The sequence below is a fragment of the Ascidiella aspersa genome, chromosome 7 (genome assembly GCF_963924565.1).
Source record: "Ascidiella aspersa chromosome 7, kaAscAspe10.2, whole genome shotgun sequence".
In the NCBI taxonomy this organism is placed as follows: domain Eukaryota; kingdom Metazoa; phylum Chordata; class Ascidiacea; order Phlebobranchia; family Ascidiidae; genus Ascidiella; species Ascidiella aspersa.
In genome coordinates, this window is record NC_139453.1 from 23,088,860 (window position 1) to 23,107,560 (window position 18,701).

General features: G+C 42.7%; 1 protein-coding gene across 1 annotated transcript; it reads right to left on the bottom strand.

Annotated features, from left to right (window-relative positions):
- Nucleotides 1-1,637: 1,637 nt before the first annotated feature.
- LOC146138396 (uncharacterized) lies at nt 1,638-6,581 on the bottom strand. The gene is made up of 6 exons (XM_083394589.1): nt 5,447-6,581; nt 4,749-5,001; nt 4,243-4,393; nt 3,752-3,939; nt 3,114-3,266; nt 1,638-1,782 (listed from the first exon to the last, which is right to left on the bottom strand). Exons 1-5 carry the CDS (start codon nt 6,579-6,581, stop codon nt 3,137-3,139), a joined length of 1,857 nt encoding a protein of 618 aa, XP_083250715.1. The 3' UTR covers nt 1,638-1,782; nt 3,114-3,136.
- Nucleotides 6,582-18,701: the final 12,120 nt, after the last annotated feature.

Here is an 18,701-nt window from a genome sequence, read left to right on the forward strand (position 1 = left end):
ACTTGAATTTACTGATATTGATTATGAACAACGACTTATTTACGACATCTGAACCACAGTTTGTGTTACCTTTCTGAGGGGGTAGATTTGCCTGACGTGGGCAACTGCTTTTAAATTGCACTTTTTAAGCAACTTGCGCCAAGAAATACGTTGAGGAAAGCATGCTCACGCCAAATGGTTAAAATTAGTTGTTTGTCGTGCAATGAATGGAAGATCAAAGTTTGTAAGCCAAATCAACAGCAACAGGTCTTTGGCGAAACCTACAGTTCACGCGATCGTATAACGGGAAATTTCGCATTTAAAACTGTATGTTTTACATGCTCGCCACTGCGATCCTAAATGCGGCGCCGCAAAGTGCAAGTAAAGCAGCGAGCCGAGCCCGAAAAGCGGAAAATCCAATAGGCGCGGGGGCGTTTCCAATTCGGATTGTATTTCCACCTTTTGGGAGCGTCCGCCAATTATATACAATAATAAAGAATGGAAGCGAGCGGCATCCTCGCGTTTCGACCGAGAGAGTCGCAGCGCAATCGTTGGAGGAGGCAGATTCGACGTCTATTTGCGTGCTTTCTATTTTTGGTTTGCTTCTCATTGTGTGCGCCCGCCCCTCGATAGCTGGCTGTTTGTTTGTCGGCTTCTGCTGTACTCTATTGCTCTTGCGATCTGCATCATAGTTTCGATATTGCTTTACAGGAACCGCCACCCTGAAATATGGCTTTCGGCTTTCCCCGTTAACCCTGTTTTCGCCAGATGCCTCCTGAATGACTGGCAGTTCGCCACAGTTAATTTTCCCGATCTTGTGTAGGTTATATCAGCCTATTGCTGGGTTCACGTGTGTGTATGTAAATACAATTTTGCCTCGATTAAACCTTTATTTTATTAGGGTACGTTGATTAGATTACTTTAATAATACCAATTTGGTCTTTAGGAGTCAAAATTCTAATGTTTTACTAGAACTTTTTCCATATCTTTAACTTAAAGACCTCATTCTATTTTTTTAATGGATTCCGAAAAAAATGGGGTCTTTCTGTTGTGAGTGAAAGTGATTTTCCCTCCCTTATTTTAAACCTCAATTACAAACGCAATTAAAGCAAGCATTTTCAGGTGTACTGTTTTTTTTAATATTTGAAGTACTCAACAATCCTCGGTAAATATGGATAACGAAAGTAATGGTGATAATAGGAATAATAATGAAGAAACAAAAGTGAAAGAAAAAAAAACAACAACAAAACAACAGTAGCAGTATAACGCAAAAAAAAATGATAATAGTAATATTATTATTATTAATAAGTATAGAAGAAAACAAAAAGGCACAACACACGTATAACGACATCTGCGTATAGAATAACAAAGACAGCAATATAGATCGATTTTGTTATAAAATCTGAGCGGTTTGCTTGCGAAAAGCGAAAAGACAAAGCACGCAATCCGACGCAAGGCAAAACACTTAAGCAGTAATATAACAGTGGTACGTTCTATATATATATAAAATATATATTTATGTATATCTCGCGACATATCATATGGAAGCATTCGCCAACCTATTCCACACGCCTACGTAAGACAGCGAGGCCGTTGGGAATTTATTTTCGTGCAATATACATATTAGAGGCGGCCCTCGCTTGTTTTTTTTTGTGCCGCTGTTGTTTTAAAGGTCCCTCGTGTCGAGGGGAGTTGGGCGGCGACTTTTTCTGGATCTTCCAATTTCGTATCGAGAACTTTCACAGCAAGGCAAGAAGATAATGGAAGTTTGTTGATCCTTCGACTGGCTTGCAAGTCAACCACCTGTTAAAAATAAAAAAAAAATGCTTAAAAACACGTCGCCGCGGCAAATAACTATGTTGTGTAACCGACTAACTATATAGATCTGCTGACTACAAGTTCTCATATAGTACGGTATATATACGTTTGTTAAAATATTTCGGAAACTTTAGTATGTTTCCTTGACAGGCGTCTATATAGCTAATCAAAATGCACTTTCAACTTGTTCAAAGAAGCAGAGAAATCAAGATTACGAAGCTGTATAGTGTCTAATATGCTATAACACCATAGTAATCGTTTAAGCATTGCGCTCGCAGTCAGTTATAAATTTGTTCCGCAAATAAAACATCTTAAATTGGCCAGTCGCGTGGTGATAAAAACAACACTCAAACACGTTTAACTAAACACGAATGACCGGAATCCCCAATTTGTTGTGCCATCTGTTTGTACCCTCTAAGTAATTTTAACTGCATTAACCTAAGCAGCGCCCTTACACCAAGAATTATCATAAATATTTCTAATTGAGGTGGTGCGGTGATACATCTATTAGACCTAAACTCGAACAACATGTTTGTTTTTAACTCTACACAGCAATCGAGTGATAAATTGACCCAATACACTCGCGACCAGTTTTATTTTCAAGCACACCGTTGACGAGCTTGGCACGATTTGATCCGCGAATTTATAGCTAAAGTCGCAACCGAAATGTATTTTAGTAGATCGAGGGAGTCGCAATAAGGGCATGGTGCACTTAATCTCGTTTAAGAAAGACGTAAGAAGCCAAATTACTATATACATTGGCGAATAAGCATCGGCAAGGGTGGTGAGCGTTTAGAGCAGTTAAGCGCGGCTATTAGCGCTGTGCAAAAGAGGTTCGAAGCGATTTAAGAGTGATTATAGCAAACGAATCTTCAGAGCCCGGGCGGCTGGATGTTTTCGACTGCGTTTCACCGGAATGTCCCCCGCGCTTCCCTCCGAGTTGCCCGAAATTTATCGACACTTAGCAAAAGCGAAAACTTCTGCGCTCGACCGGGGCACTGTGCTTATTAATTACCTACACTGAGGGTGGCACCTCTATGGGGCATATAGGCTGTGGGGCAGAGCTGGTTCTCAAAGGTGTGTAATAATAAGCCTTGATAAAGTAATTTGACGCGCATTAGGGCAATATTTCGACGGAGTTATGCACTGCACCTGCTTGTTTTAAACAGTACTAGTAGCCCTTTATTTGTTTTTTGTTGAGTTTAACACATTACGCCGCATATGTTCGCTTTTTAAAACTAATTGGCACTAAGTCACTGCTGGGGTAACGGCACTAAGTCGGTGTGCGGTAACTTGTTAAATGTATCCACTCTTACGTTTTGATTTGGAGTTGACGGTTTTAAAACCAGCGCAGAAGAGGGGGTCCCGACGTGATGTGGCCAAAGGGCCTTGGGGGCAATGCGGAACCAATAGGGCTGTTGGACGACGACGCTCCCATAACCGCCTTGATATTGCACGGGTAGTCGCTGCTGCGAATACAAAGAAATGTTAGATTTGGGGATCATTTACTTATCATGCTTTTGAAATTCCTTTTCACAAAACTTTAGAATGCATAAATATTCTCTGTTAGATTTCAGGTTTTTCATGCACTGATCAATTTCAAAAAAACACACGAAGTAACTCCATGAAGTTTAATCAAGTTGCTAGGGCTAAGCTTACTTTTTTGATTTGAAAAGTGGCCTTGGTTCGCGTATAATCACACACATATCGTGACCACCATTTTTTTAGCAAAACTTTTTTTGTTTGTGTTTTTAAGGAAATGAAACGTAGAAAAATATTGTTAGAAGGTCTTTTATATTACTTTATTTCTACCTGGGAAAGATTGTAAGATATACATGTTTTTTAAATGGGCCATTTGGGACAACACCACTTGCGTCTATGGATTTTATTGGCTGATTAGTTTTGCACAAATGGGACGCAAAGTGATTCCTGTTTCAGGCCTGTATGTAAATACCTGTGAAGTCGCATGTGCGTCTTGAGGTTGCTGGTGGAGCTGAAGCGCTTGTGGCAGACGTGGCACTCGTGCGGTTTCTCGCCGGTGTGCACTAGGTGGTGCTTCTGCAGGTGAGCAAGCTGCGTGAAGCCCTTGCCGCAAGTGACGCACTTAAAGGGTCGCTCGCCGGTGTGTACGCGAAGGTGCACCTATGAAGTAATAAAAGTACAAGCGGTCAGTATTATGATAAAGCATGGTTAAAACGTAAGTGTGTAAAAGAAAATACCGCACTGTTTATATATGAACCTCTGCATATGAGTGTTTAACCAATTAAATGTAAGCATTAGCGGGCCATTAGTGTTTCAATCTAATACGCAGTTGATATGAACCGGTTGAAAAACTCAACACAATACGTAAGTGCTGACACATAATGTAATTCTGCCAACCGACTTCCCAAAATGGACGCTGTGGCGAGGTATAGCTTCTATATATGAGGAGTTATTTTAGCTTACCTTTAAGTTGGAGAGCTGCCCGAACCTCTTGTAACAGACATTGCACTCGTAAACGATCTTGCCGTTTTCCTTTCGGAGCGGGTAAGGCAGCGACTTGTAGCCGGAGTTGGGTCCGCGCTTGCATCGCATGCTGCCCGAACTGCCGCATTCACTGTGGAGGAAAACGTATATGTTACAGTTGCGATTGGAAAATGAGAATCAAGGACAAAAAGGCATATCTCGCTCACAAGCGAAAGGGTTCGTGACATGAAAAACCCTAATTTGTAGGTGATGACGTATTTCTACTAAAAAATAGGCCTTGCAGTTTTATTCAATAAAAAATATCTATGAAAGAGCGTAAATCCTTGTGGAGAATTTTTCTTATCGTTAATTCCAAGGATAACTGAAAACATCTTAACTGTGGCTTAAGGTTCGATTTCCACAATTAAATTAGCGCTTGTAAGATCTCAATTCGTACAACTTATCGACGCTAGTCCAGCAAGTATAAACATTTCGTCATCACTTACCTCACGGATGACGTACTGCTGTGCGTCGGCGAGTTGGACTTGGGGGGAGAATAGCCATTGCTCAGCAGACTACCAATGGAGTGGGACGATTGACCGCTGGAGGGCGTGCTTCCTCCGAACGCGCTCGGGAAGAAGTTGAAGAAGCCGGCTCCAGGACTGGAGGACTCGGAAAATCTTCTCTCCTCTTGCGATCGTCGATTACTATCGCCGCTCCCGGAGGTATGGAGCTTGTGGTGGTGAGGGCTGGGCTCGTCTGTAAAAACGACAAAACGATTTTACAGCGCATATTCTTAGTAGGGCCACAGAATTTAATAGAAACTGAACAAATAACAATATCTAAAAAATCCAATAAAATCGACATACTTGTCACTTTTTTCTGCATTTTATCGACTGTTCGCGCTTTTTTAATTATATTTTTCTTGAATTTGTCAGCAAACCGGTGTATTTTGTTTCGTACTTAAAAGCATTCGTCGTCTTTTGTAAAAAAGACCTTCGCATTGACACTATTACGACATTGGTTATGATTTTAAACTGTGTGGATCTTATGACCTAAACTACACGATGGAAACACGGAATTGTTTGTCGTTCAAGCACGTTGGCATTGACTGTCGAAAACAACCCTTGAAGGTGAATCATATCCCGGTTTTAATTAAAACAACATAAAAACCGACCTAACAATGCTGAAAACAAGGACTTACGATCGTCGCGTGTCTTGTCGGCGGAAGGACTCCATCCGGAAGTCGGCGCCGGGGCGTCTTCTCTTCTCTGGACCGAGGCCTGCTTTGTGACGTCACGTGGCGCCACGGGAAAGGCGCCGGTGGCGAACGGCGCCGCAGGGGTCAGGTGTGGGGCGGCGGCGTAACGGTAGGCTGACGCCGTGGCCGACATGATGCGCTGGAATCGGTCGGCGCCGTTCGGGCCAAGGGACGATGCCAGGTTGTTCAGGTAGTGGGGAGAATTGACCGCGTTCCTCATTGCGTTGTCCCACAGCAGCTTTCCCATCTGCATCGCGTAGATCTCGTTGGGCAGCAGCTGCACCTGCGTCGGTGCGTGGTAAGCGGCCTGAAGGAACGGGTTGCACGGCTGCTTCGGGTTTTCCTTGTGGCTTGGGTTGGGGTTGGGGCGATGTTCGTTTGGAGAAGTGCGCACGCGGGATTCGAACTCGCGCTGGCTCGAGATGGCTGTGTGTCGCTCGTATTTAGCCTTGTCCTCTTGCTTGACGGCGGCGGCCCTTAGGTCCACGGAGGCTTCGACCGCGCTGCGATATCTAGCCAACTGGTTTTGCTCCTTCGCGAGAACCTCGCGTCTGCGATCGGGCGTCGGCGGGGAAACGACGCCTCGGTTTCCCGCGTCGCTGCTCTCCGTGCGCCCGAGCCCGTGTCGCGCAAGGAACTGCGAGTTCATGGCGTAGAGAAGGTTCTGGTAGTACATTGGCAGCATGGAGAAGGCTGGGGCGGCCTCAGAGCGTACGGAATCGGTGACCTCGGGTCTTGCACTCGAAGGCGACGTTAGACGATCAATGCATTGCGACTGATCGGGACTTGGACTACCGCTTCCATAGCCGCTGTCCGAAGGCGAGGTGACGTTGTGGTCGAGCAGAGAACGAACGGAGAAGTTGATGGACTTTGGCTTGCTTTGGGGCGACTTCTCTATGGCGGCGAGGGGACGACTGCTGGTCGAAAGGCCGCGCGACGCTTCGGAGCGATACGCGACGGCCGACGCCATATTGTTGCCGTTGTGGTCGGGCTGCTTGCGTCCCTCCGACTTGGCCTTAAACAGGGCCGAGTCTCGCGCCCAGATCGCCTCGTAGTGCATTCGCTGGTGATCTTGCATGCTTTCGTGCTGCTTTGTCGATATGTTTGTTTTTTCAGTAGAAAGACGAAATTGGCGATTTTGTTCAAGTTGTATTAAAGTCGTTAGAAATCTGAACAGAAAAATGATGGTTTAGCAAAACTCTACAAAGCGCGTATTTTGACCATGCATTTGTCATGAAACACAAACACTTGCAAGCCCCGGTTAACCATTAGCAGTTCGGTTTGGCACTTAGGCTGCATTTGTTTGGGTAAACTCTCTTATCTACCGCTGTTTACTCGAATCGACCTGGCGAAAATACACTGGCGACACTGGCCCCTTTAAAACGAAAGTTAACGCAGTCTGTAATGTGCAGTGCTTTTTATGCGCAGCTTCTGAAAAAAATTAATCCTTTACTTTGTAAATTAGTCTGCGATTTTCTACACACAATGTTATTCTGCCTCAATGCACTTTTGGTTTTCTTTTTCCGGCATCTAAACTAATTGACCTTTTCAACGCTGAACTCACAATAGAATGAGTAAAAAATCGTAGCGACCGTTTCGTTTTATGCAAAAGGCCAGCGACTGACAAATTACCTAGCAATTAACTGAACCTCAAGTCTCACGCTGAGCGAACACCGTCCTACTTCTCGCCCGATGGTTGACGGGCCCGGTGCGCCCAAGTGCCAAACGAGCTCAACTGCAGGGGGTACGATCGGATACCTGTCTAATAATTGCCACCGAGTCGGCTGCGGCCCTTTTTCCCACTTGTCGCCCACCTAAAACGTTTCCGCTCCTCGCCCGAGCCGCGTCGCCGCTCGCCTTTTTCTCTTTCGATTCTCTTTCCCTCTCCGCTCTCTCTCTCGCCCCTCGCTCGCTTAAACTGCTACTGTATAATCGCGCGATCAGGCTGAACCGCCCCGTAAACTGCAAGCAGCTGTGTTGCTCTTGGTGTGGACAGGAGCACACGCCTTCTCTTTTGCCGAGGCTCGCCTACCCCACTCTCCCGTAACTGAGCCGCGGCTTTTCGGTCGCAAAATTTCGGCGAGATTTCGACTTTAAAATTTTGCGCAGGACCTCACAATTTTCCTTTTTTAACAGACGCTTTAGCACCGCAGAATTTTACTTGTTTTCTCCAGGTTATGTAGCCTTATTGCACTGTTCATATTTACTTTCTGTTGGAATAAAACAGAAGAATAAATAACTCTGCCCTTCAATTAAAATTTAAAACAACAAACGCTGAAACCCAGCCTTATTACAGCTGGCATGTTTGTTAACGCATCTAGGTTATCACAACTGAATGTATTTTTTTGTCTTAACTCGTCATTCTTTCTGCTGCCCGATTCAGCGTGCTTATACGTGTGTTATAGTGTGGGACGACTGCTGAGCACTAGATTTGGAGGTTTTGCATTCTATTGACCGTCCAGTGACTCTAGTCTAGGCAATGCGTGTGCCGTTTACTCAATAATGTGAAGCCGAAACTTTACGAGTTCCCACCTGTTTCTTAAAGCCGAACAACATCACGTGCTGGCATAAAAAGTGCAACAGTATAGTTTTACATCAGTGTTTTAAACTAGCAACTAAACGGCTAATTTGCCCTTGAAAGAGATCCCTTTGATTGCTTTTAATTTAAAAGCAGTTTTCCTTTTCGGGGAGTGTATAACACAATGCACGCAACTTGGAAGGGTTTAAAAATAAATATGCAGAAACTGTATTGTTTGGTCGAATATTTGTATAGATAAATCGGCCTACTTTTTGGGCGACGAATCGTTGACCCAACGATGGTTATCCATTAGCGCTGACCTGGGCAATCGAAAATTGCGATGCCCGAAACTGTCCTACGCAGGCGAGCTGTCAATCTCGCGAGGTGTACGGTGTTCGCGCAAATGCAAACGCGCGGTGCGAAAGTATATAAAATACCACGGGAAAGCGTCGTAGCCGGGCAAACAGCGAACAGCACTTGCTGAATATTCGGCAAGTTTGCGATGGCTTATCGGTGGCCCGAGTGTTTGCCAAAGACACATGCGAGCCTCAGCACTCGCGATCCGTGTTGGGATTAGCAGGCTCGTTAACATGCGCGCGAGAAAGTTAAACAAGGCCGGGGCCTCGCTCGGGTGATGTTTGCCAGTTTGCGGCGATAATGACCAGCGTGGAAAGAATAACAACAACAGCGGAGGGTCGCGGAAGAGGCGAAAGCAGGCCAAGGGCCGCGCAGAAGCGCCACTTGTGTCTAATAGCTTGTTTGCATATTTGGCCGCGCAACAATAGCAGTCAACACTCGAGGGGACAAAGGTGTGCTGTGCATGCCTCGGTCCTGCCAACGAGCAAACAGCGCACGCGCAGCAGGCAACAGATAAGAAAGTTGTCTTTTAGCCAACCCGCGCTCCGACTAGAGATGGCCGGAACAGTCCTTATCTCAGCTTGGGCGCGCACTTGCATTGTTATTGTTGCCAAATTCGCCGTCAATCTGCGCGCGGCTATCTCTCCTTGCTTTGTCCCCGATCAGGAAACGCCAGATATGGTTTTATTTGCTCGGCAGTTTGCTTTTGCGCAAGCGGCCGGATAAGGGCCCCCCGAAACGCTGCCGACGCGATTAGCAAGGTAAGGCAAGCTGCAAAATGTCAGGTGACCTAGACTGAATGCCCGCACCTAGCCGGGCCGAGGCCTGAGGGCACTTAGAATTCCTAGCAAGGTGTGTTATGTATCCTTTTTCAGGTAGTGGTATTGTATGGAATTGTGCTTCACCTGTCCTGCCTTTCTGATTCCCTCGTTTCCGGACAATGTAGCCTGTAATGCATCCCGCACGCTTTCTTTAAGACTGCCATTCTTTCTGCTGGCCTACACGCGCCCTCAATACCTTTCCAACGCAAAGCACTGGTTTTACAAACTTTTCATGATAGTCGTTTCTTCAAATTTCTGACATTTAATTTAATATAAAAAAAATAAAATGCACTTTAAAGCAACTTTTGATGGCTGCCGTCTTGTCTAATTTTAAAGTAGTTAATCAGAACTTTAAAAATCGAACCGCATTCGTCAAATAACCAAGCTTAACACAACCGACAAGCCAAAGTAATGGTTGACAAACCGTGTTTTGGTCTTAGAAGTTTAATTTTGCGGCGCGCATATGTCACAGGATCTCTCAACGCAACATATACTACACGAAAGATCACTGGAAATTGTCCTGCGACAAAAATCTGGCAATGTAGTATGGCGCGGCGTCGCTCTCTTCGTTTCCTGTTTGGAGGAAGGCTGAGTCAACTTTTTGTTGTTTATTTGATCCTCGCTGAACTGTGATAGAGAAACTTTCCCTGCCAGAACGGAGAGAGCAGAGTATAGCGACGGTGCTTAACTCGAGCGACTCATCAGGACGAGGTTCCTCCTCAAGAGATCAGGGAAAGGCCTCCTTGGCTTCCGAGACGCCCTTTCCACCCCACAACAACTGGTAAGAGCGCGTAGGCGCCTCTGGAAAATATTTAGAAAGGCGGTGCGTCGTGCTTGCGCAATTTTCTTGCGCCATTTAATATCTTAACCCCGGCGTGGCACCGCCGACTTTTACTCTTGCAAAATATTTGTTCGGAAAGGCACCTGTTTTCTGAGGCTTGCCGCGAATTGTTTTATTCAGTACGCTTCTATTTCTAAAGACCCCTTTCAAAAACAGTGCGCCCACCTGTTTACCTTGTTGTGGCGCATAAGTAGAGGCTAAACAGTGGTGAAGGTTGCAAAGTAATTGAACCCGTCTGTGTATTTTAGCCAAGTTAAGTTACTGATTGAGCATCTGCATGGGCGTTATTCTTACTTAACTATAAACACACAAAAAGACTTCTCTTCAAGATTCAAACGAGCAACTGTTGTGAAATTAAGTCCAATACTTTGTCCGGATTGAGATTTTTAATAATGATTTTTTTAACCAAAATGCGGGATAAATAAACGTATCCAACCATTAGTGGTAAAGGATTTAGCACAATCAGGCAGACAATACCCAAAGTCCGTCAAAAATGGCCAGGATGAAATAAAAGCTTATGGCCAGATATATCTCTCCCCAATGCTACATCACACTTTTGAATACCGCGGTAATTAAGGCCAGATTGAAAACAAGCGGTGAATCTACATTCGTTTTGCCTGGACAACACCTGGAAAGTTTCCTTAAGTGCTCGATAGCATTTCCTTGTCGCCCTGTGCGACTTTGCAAACGGTCAGAGGAGAAGTTCGGAAGGAAAGGCTTTTCTTACCTACCTGGAAACCTCACTGAGGTAACAGGCTGGGCGGAAACTTTTATGAGGTCGCCCGTGTGCAGCGAGTGTGGCACAGTTGTATCGTTTACAGTCGAATTGGCTTAACTGCAGATTACTCGTTTAGGTTAAACAGGTAATGGCATTAGATATGTCGGCCTTCCTGCCACGTCGTTTTATACGTACAGGTTTGGATTTGGTTGCATACGGATTTTATAAGAATAACAAAAAGTATAAACTTTTGGGTTAAATATTTAATCCTAACTAAAAAAAAGCGCTACGAATCAAACCTACACGCTTCTTCCGATTAAAAGACATCCGGATAAATATAAAATATCTTACTAACATGTAATTTTCAGTGTGCGAAAAACTCACAATGGCGTCTGTGTCTCATTAATCGTGGTTTTCCATCCCAAAATTAGGCTTTGTGCATTTAACCGGTCGTTTATCCGTTGTGGAAGTTGTGTCAAAAGTTTGTGACATTTTTTTCGCTGGAAGGTATAAATTCTGTGGGCTTTTTTTGGTTTTATTAAATTAGGTTTGTATGTGGCATCGCTTAAACATGGCAACGAAAATAAAAAAAATATTATAATTTTGTTTTCAGTCAAGTAATTTGTTTAGCTCAAGTCCCAGTCACAAAAAAAAATTGACACTGTAACTATAAATAAATGGAAGATGTTGTACTCTTAAGAGAATAATGAGCTTCGGCTCACATTTTGTCGCTTTGGCCAAAGGATTGCATTTATGCAGAATGACCTTTCTTTGCCCAAGTCTCCTTTCCTGTTGCGACAAGGAAGCTTAAAAAGCGGCGTTAATGCTGCAACACGGAAAACTCATGGCGGTTGTAAACCTGCCGCATCCGACGAACACAGCTCGCCGCGCGGTCGCGAAGCAGAAACGGCTCACGTGTGAACTTCGGGCGCAAACGGCGAACCGGGGCGATGGGACTGCGGCAGTGCTGAGAGGAAAGCGACATCAGGCCGAGCTTGTAGCGTCCCGTGTTAGAGGATGCGGCGTCGGCGCGTTCACGGGATTGTTGCTAAATTCGCCGAATCGCGTCCGCGCATCCTTTCTCACTGTGACCGACCTCTGCCGCTGCCCTTGCAGGTTTTTTGCACGTTGCAGTTCGACGCGAAACTGTCCGTTACCGTCGGAAGAGGTGCTGGGCTGTTTTTATTGTTCACCGCGCGAAGTTCGCCCGACAAAGAATCCCATCAGATAGGTCGACGTAGCATGATATACGCTGCCCTAAAAATTAAAGGCAAACTCGCGGTTTTAAAGTCCTAAACAAGTCATTTTGAAATGGCGTCAATCCAAGTCAAGCCATTTAAAAAAAACAAGTCCATAAGTCAAGTCTTTTTGAATAAATAACAAGTAAGGTCCCAGTCAAGTCATAATTAGAGCAAGTCAAGTCCTTGTCATAAAAATTTAACGATCAAGTGTTAAAGTAGGTAAACTCGTACGATTATGCGCAATAGCTCAACAAAAAAATAACACCAATGCCCAATTTTTTACAAAAATGCATGATGAAAACACTTAATTTGTCCAAAAGACTTAAGTCAAAGTCATTTGTTTAAAAGCCTTAAGTCATGCAGGTCAAGCCATTGACTTGAGTCTTTACAACGCTGGCTAAAACATAAAAATTAATCAAAGGATATTATATTTTGATAACGCATATAGCCAGTTTCAATGCATGATCTTCGCATATAGCTTCGCGCGACGAAGCACATTTTTTTAACCTAGCCGGGAAGAATTGATCGGTTAAAATAAAAAGCAGTAAAATCAAACAACCTTTTTTCCCCAAATTGACAAGGTATGTCTACGTTACAAAAGTGTAAGTTACGATTCGGCCTAACCATAACCGATTTGACGCTAATAAATGGAAGACCAATAATATTTAGGACAGCGATTCTTAACCTTTTCTATTCCCCGACCCCCTTTCCAGTTTTTTAAAACCTACACTGCCCCCTAATTTTGGTGTAGTACGCATAATCCAGATAACAATCATATACAAGTTTGCAAAATGCTCACAGTCCGTTTCAAAATTTGGCAAGGATGTCCGAATTTAGCCCTTAACCATGTACACTTACTTAAAGTTACGGTTCAAGGTTTATTTAACGATTTTTATATTGTAAATCAAAAAATGTTGTGAGTTTAAGACGTAGGTAAATTGCCTTCCCGTAAACTCGTAGTGTGACTTAAACAAACTAATAATCATTATTTACTTTAGTTTTTGTAAAACTACAGCAATTTTACTATAGAATAAGAAAATATTTAATTGCACTGTTTTTGCGTAGGGCTTTTACTATCTGATTTTTCTCTGAAATGTTTAACTGGAGTGAGTATTGTTATAGAGGATCCAATTATGTGTGAAAGTGGTTACAGATAGTTTTATCGAGTGTGGAAAAACGGGCTTGAGTCATCAAATGGCAACCGTTCCTATTTAAATTAGACAAAAGTTTATTAGACTGCAGCTATGCTTCGGCCATTGATTGAAAAGAAGATTAATGGTGGCGTCTAAACACGGCTTGTTTTATTTAAATTGACTCTGAGCAAGCTTTCTCCGATACTTCAGAATTTAGCGGAAGAAATAAGAAGACGTGGCTCATATTGATTAAATTCGTAATATTTATACAAATGTTGTGTGCGCTTGTAAAAAAATTCAACGAAGAAAATTGTTTCGTCAATGCTTAGCTGTTCGTCTTACGCCTGTAGTGCTTGGATCGCCGCGAAACAAAGATTCAGAAACACTGATGTAAGTGATGACCCCAGATCGGAACAGTTGACAGACGATGTGATCGGCGCGGTTAAACTCTTCAGGTGTACCCTAGTTCAGTGGTCCCCAACCTTTGGGTCGCGACCCAAAGTGGGGTCGCCTAAAATTTTTTTTTGGTCGCCATAACTCAACATAAATTTTTTGCTCACTATGCAGGCGCAACCACCACACTAAATGCAATTTACTGTTGAAACAAATTGCAATTTTTGTGTTCGTTCTAAACTCAAATGTAGTAAACTCAAATTCGCAATTTAAATAAAACTTCTTAAAAGAAATCACTTTGGTGCACATTTGTAACCACAGTTCTCTGGAAATGTGTATAATTTACGCATATTCGCGCGTGTTACTTGGTTCCAGCATTATTATATCTATTTTATTTTTATCTGAAAACAAAATGGGGTCGCAATGTAATTCTGATCTCATTTGATTGGGGTCGACTATTGAAAACGTTGGAGACCACTGCCCTAGGTTGATACTCAAGGCGGATTCGGTCTTTAGGTCGGGCAATTTTTTATGTGCCTTGCGCAACGCGGCGCTTACGTGTTCGCTGTAGTGTTTGCCACGCATCATTCTCGATAATTCGCCGCTTCCACGAAACGCCGAATAGAAACCAACCGGGCGCGCGTGCACAAACGACAAACGCGCTGATTTGTCGCAGGCCCCAACCTGAAAAGCATAGCTCGCGCGTGCTTCTACGAAACGCATCGGGGTCTCTTTCCTTCGCCGTTTCAACACATCTTCGCGCAGCAGCGCGGCGCTTTGCGGAAAACATCTTCAGCGATTGTCTCTCGCGGCGGCATTGTGCTGCCTGTCAGGCCGCCGTCGCTTTGTGCGCGAAGCGTCTCGCGCATCCGGGCTTCCTAAAAACCGAACGCTGTCATCCCGCCGGAGAATCGCTTCGACGGGCGCGCGCGCGCCGGAGGACAATGGAATGCGAGCGCGTGCAGCTCGAATTAAGACCTCTTCCCCAAAATATCACACTTTAGAAACGCGACCGCCGCATTCACGACGAGAATCAATACACACATGTATAATACAATTAAGTTCGTTTCCTCGTCGCGTATCCGTGCGCGCGCCTGTGCCGCGTTTGGTGCGGTTTTAAATGCATCCTCAATAGAACGGGCAACTGCTGGTGTCTGTTGGCGACATTTAAAGCGGTTAAAGCTCACCCGACTGGCACTGTACAAAGCGCATACGAGCCGGAATTTTTGCGGTTACCACTCGATTCGATTAGCTTTTCACGCTTTCGGAATAAAAACGTCACTGCCTGGCGTGGAACGGCAAAAGTAAATACACCCGGGCTTTGATAAAATCACGTTGCCAAGGGATGTGCCCCTTGCCGTTTGCCCTGTTTGGGTTTAGTATGGTATCCACGGTTTAAGTTTTTAATTTAACTAAAGTGAATATATATTGAATAGCCACTCCAGAAGTGACACACGGCAATCTACCCATTGTATAAGGGTATCATATAAATTATCCACTCACAAAACGTGATTGCACTACATTGCAATAGAACTAAATGCACATTGAACGTAGTCGAAGATGTTGCAAATAATCTTACGTATTTTGTGTAAAAAGTGTCCGTTCTTATCCTGCTAATTACATTTTTAACTCTAGCGCAAGTTTATTGTTTCAGAATTTACTGCGTAAATACTTGTTTTATCGCTACTTTTTTTCTTTCTTTTTTGTTGATTGACGTGTTGGTTTTCACATTTTGAAGTTTGCAATAAAACTCGATTTTACGTATAGGCGTCACCTAACGGTTAAAACAGTCAATATGTTATAGGTAAAGAATGCAGTTTATCAGGAGATAATACATTTTTTCATTCTCACTTAAATTTCGTTTGCAGAGTGATGAATGGTAATATCAGGACTTGACTCAAACGGTATTTTTGGACTTGTAATACAAACGGTATTTTTTGTTTAAAAAAGAATAGGCAACAAACACCATGATGTTTTAAATCGGTTTAGACTCAAATATTGGACTGTTGTTCACATGATTCCGTATATAAAAACCTTATAGCGACAATAAAATGATCAGATGAAAGTTCATTTATGTAAACTGAGGCTCTTCTTTGGTGAAAAACAAAAATATTGTTAGTTGGTCAATCATCAGTGCACTTGTCACTGTTTTCAAATAACTTGACTTGACTAAAGTCCTTGGATTGAATCACCTGATTTAGGACCGTTTTAATCAAATAATTTTTGTAACTATTTCGCAAAAGCTATGCTAACACTTTGCTCTCTATGTGTTATGTTTTTGTTGTTTGCTCATTTGTCATATATTGAATTTTGTTAATACTTTAACGTTCTATTTTGATGTAAATGACTTGTCTTGAATTTCACCTGCTATGGCAGGGATTTGTACTGTGACTTTGATTTGCTATTTTCGAAAATAAATAGACTTGAACTTGTGTTATTTGGCAAATGACTTGACTGCTGAGATTAAATCATTCAACATATAGCTTGTTTGCGACACTGTAAATCTTTGGCGGGTGGTTATCAAATTGATTCTTTTTAATAAACTTTATCAAAGCATACACCGAAATGAAGGCATAATCAACCGAATCAATGAAGTCTTTGAACGAAAAGATAAAACACTTGAAAAAAATCTGTTATACTATCACCTCAATAAGTGATTTACCACTACTACTTCAATATTACCAGACCTGTCGCCTGCATCCGAACCGCAGTAGGAGCAGCAAAAAGTTTTCTGTGCCAAACCGACATGTACCTTTCATTTCGCCGTAAAAAGCGAGCAGCGGCGACTCAACTTTACGCGCCCTGCGAAAAGTCGAAGCCGACTAAAGAAATCGGGAATACCAGGTGGAGAATTTTCGTGTAGCCTTGTCGTTTGCCGACGGGCCGCTCGCGATTTGCGACACGACTTTTGCCGGCGCGTATGTCGCTACCGAAACATACTGTCGCCCCTTTACCGCGAAATACGTTTTACTTGCCGCTATGCAGTAGTCCACTTGTCCGCTGTAACTTGTATTTTGATGTCGAACCTTGCGCCCTCAACAAACCGACAGGGTTAAAGAAATGCGCGAAACTACGCGTGCTATACCCTAACCCAATGGTTTTCAACCTGGGTGACGCGGCACCCTTGGGCTCCATTTGTAATGCTCAAGGTTGCAGAGAGATATTTGAGAATCTTTAAGAATCTTTTTTTTTGCTAAAATTCTTTCAACTTTTTGTGTAAGATTAGTGGAATAAATTCACTTATAACTTCTTACGTTAAGTAGAGTTGATGTGTGTTGTTCCAGTTCCGTTTATTGTGACATCCTAGTGAATTACCTCCGGTAAAATCTTGTAGGGGTGCCGTAATCTATTTAATATTTATAAGGGATGCCACTAGCCAAAAAGGGCCAGAAACACTGCCCTAACCAATATAGCCTTGCGCGTACTTCATAAATCAGTGGTTCCCAACCTGCGGGTCGCAATAGATCAGCTTTTCTTTTCTTTATTTAGGCCAGTATTTCGTTTATGACGTAACAGGAGACATAGAGTCCGAAGAGTTTGTTAACAAAACACTGATATTAATAAATATTGTGTGTGTTATTTTGCTATTACCGTTATTAATGTGTTGATTATTACCGTTTTGTTATATTACAATTATGTTATTACGGCGGCTGGGCTTGCTTTATTTACCATTTTTGTATTGAAATAATTTTGACGCTCTTTGGTGCTTGTATTTTCTGCAAATGGCTCTTCCATTGAATACATTTGCCCACCCCTGCAATAGATTGTCCAGGGGTCGCCGTATACTATTTGTCAAACGAAAAATTGTAAGAAAAGATGACAAACAATACGAAATCAAAATTGAGCACTAGAAAGAGCAAGAATAACCGCACGCGAGTCTAACAATCGTGTCGTCAAACATTCTTTCTGTTTTCAATCAATGGCCGAATAGCTCCGGGCCTTGTCTAATGTTAATGATCTTGTGTAATACGAATAAGTACGATGGTCGCTTAACTTACGAATACGTGTTTTGCGTCACTCGATATATAACAATTTCATGTAAAAACATTTATAAACCATTGAATTTTTTGTAACAATATTTTCCCAGAAATATTTTAAAGAAAAACTAAAAAATTAGAAATCATTGTAAAAAATTATAAAATATCTCATTTATCCTTTGAAAGATACTTTTGTTTTAGATTTTAAAAATGAAGTCAGTTAATTCTTCTATGAGAAGTCAATTTTTTCTCAGTTAGAAACAAATCTTGACACAAATGAACCTTTAGTTTAATTACTAATACGTGCTTTTGACGTTGATTCGAATAGTCTTGTCAATTGTGGAAACAATCTGTCTTGAAATGTGTAATGTTTGCCAATTGAATATGATTGTTATCTGGTTTATGTGCAGTGCAATATACCAAAGTTGGGGGTCGCGTATGCTTTGGAAAACTGGAAAGAGGGTCGCGACAACAAAAAGGTTGGGAACCACAGCCACAAAAGGCTTCGCATGGAAGAGTGACGCGTTTAGGTTAAATATAAAGGCGAGGTTCGAAATGCACATTAGTTCGAACTATAGTAACATAAAAAAACAACAACACTGTACCCCTTTAAATTAAACCTTGCTTTATTTCTGCTTTAGTTGTTTGTCGTCAAATAAACTTAAATTGCAGTAAACCTCAAAGGAAAAACACATACACGCTTACCCTAATCCACTATTTTCGTGCTAAAATCGAAAGGTCCGATAGGAAAACATTACGCGAAGTTGCATTGAAACTACAGCATTTTACCATTTTTTGTGAAAAAATTTTGCCACAAAATGTGCAGAAATGGCCACAGGGAAATACCTGATTGCATACTTGCCCCAATCTGCCCCTTTCGGCAAAAAGCGGCTCCCGCGTTGCTAGTATTTCCGTTGCCCAAAGGCTGTCGCCGTCAAACGCCTTTAAGGTAATCTGCATAATAGTAATTTATAAGATCAGCGACAGGTCACACAATAAAGGCCACATTCCTCCTGTTTCGAGGAGAGAATGTAAAATAACATGGATGCTAAACTACGGGCCCCTATAAACGATTTCCTGCCTTTTGGTGTTTCATTTTTAATGACAGGATACGTACAATTATGCCTGTGGTTGTGCAATTTATATTCAGCATACACATTTAAGCTTTAAAAATAGTATAGAGAAATTACAGGTTTTGT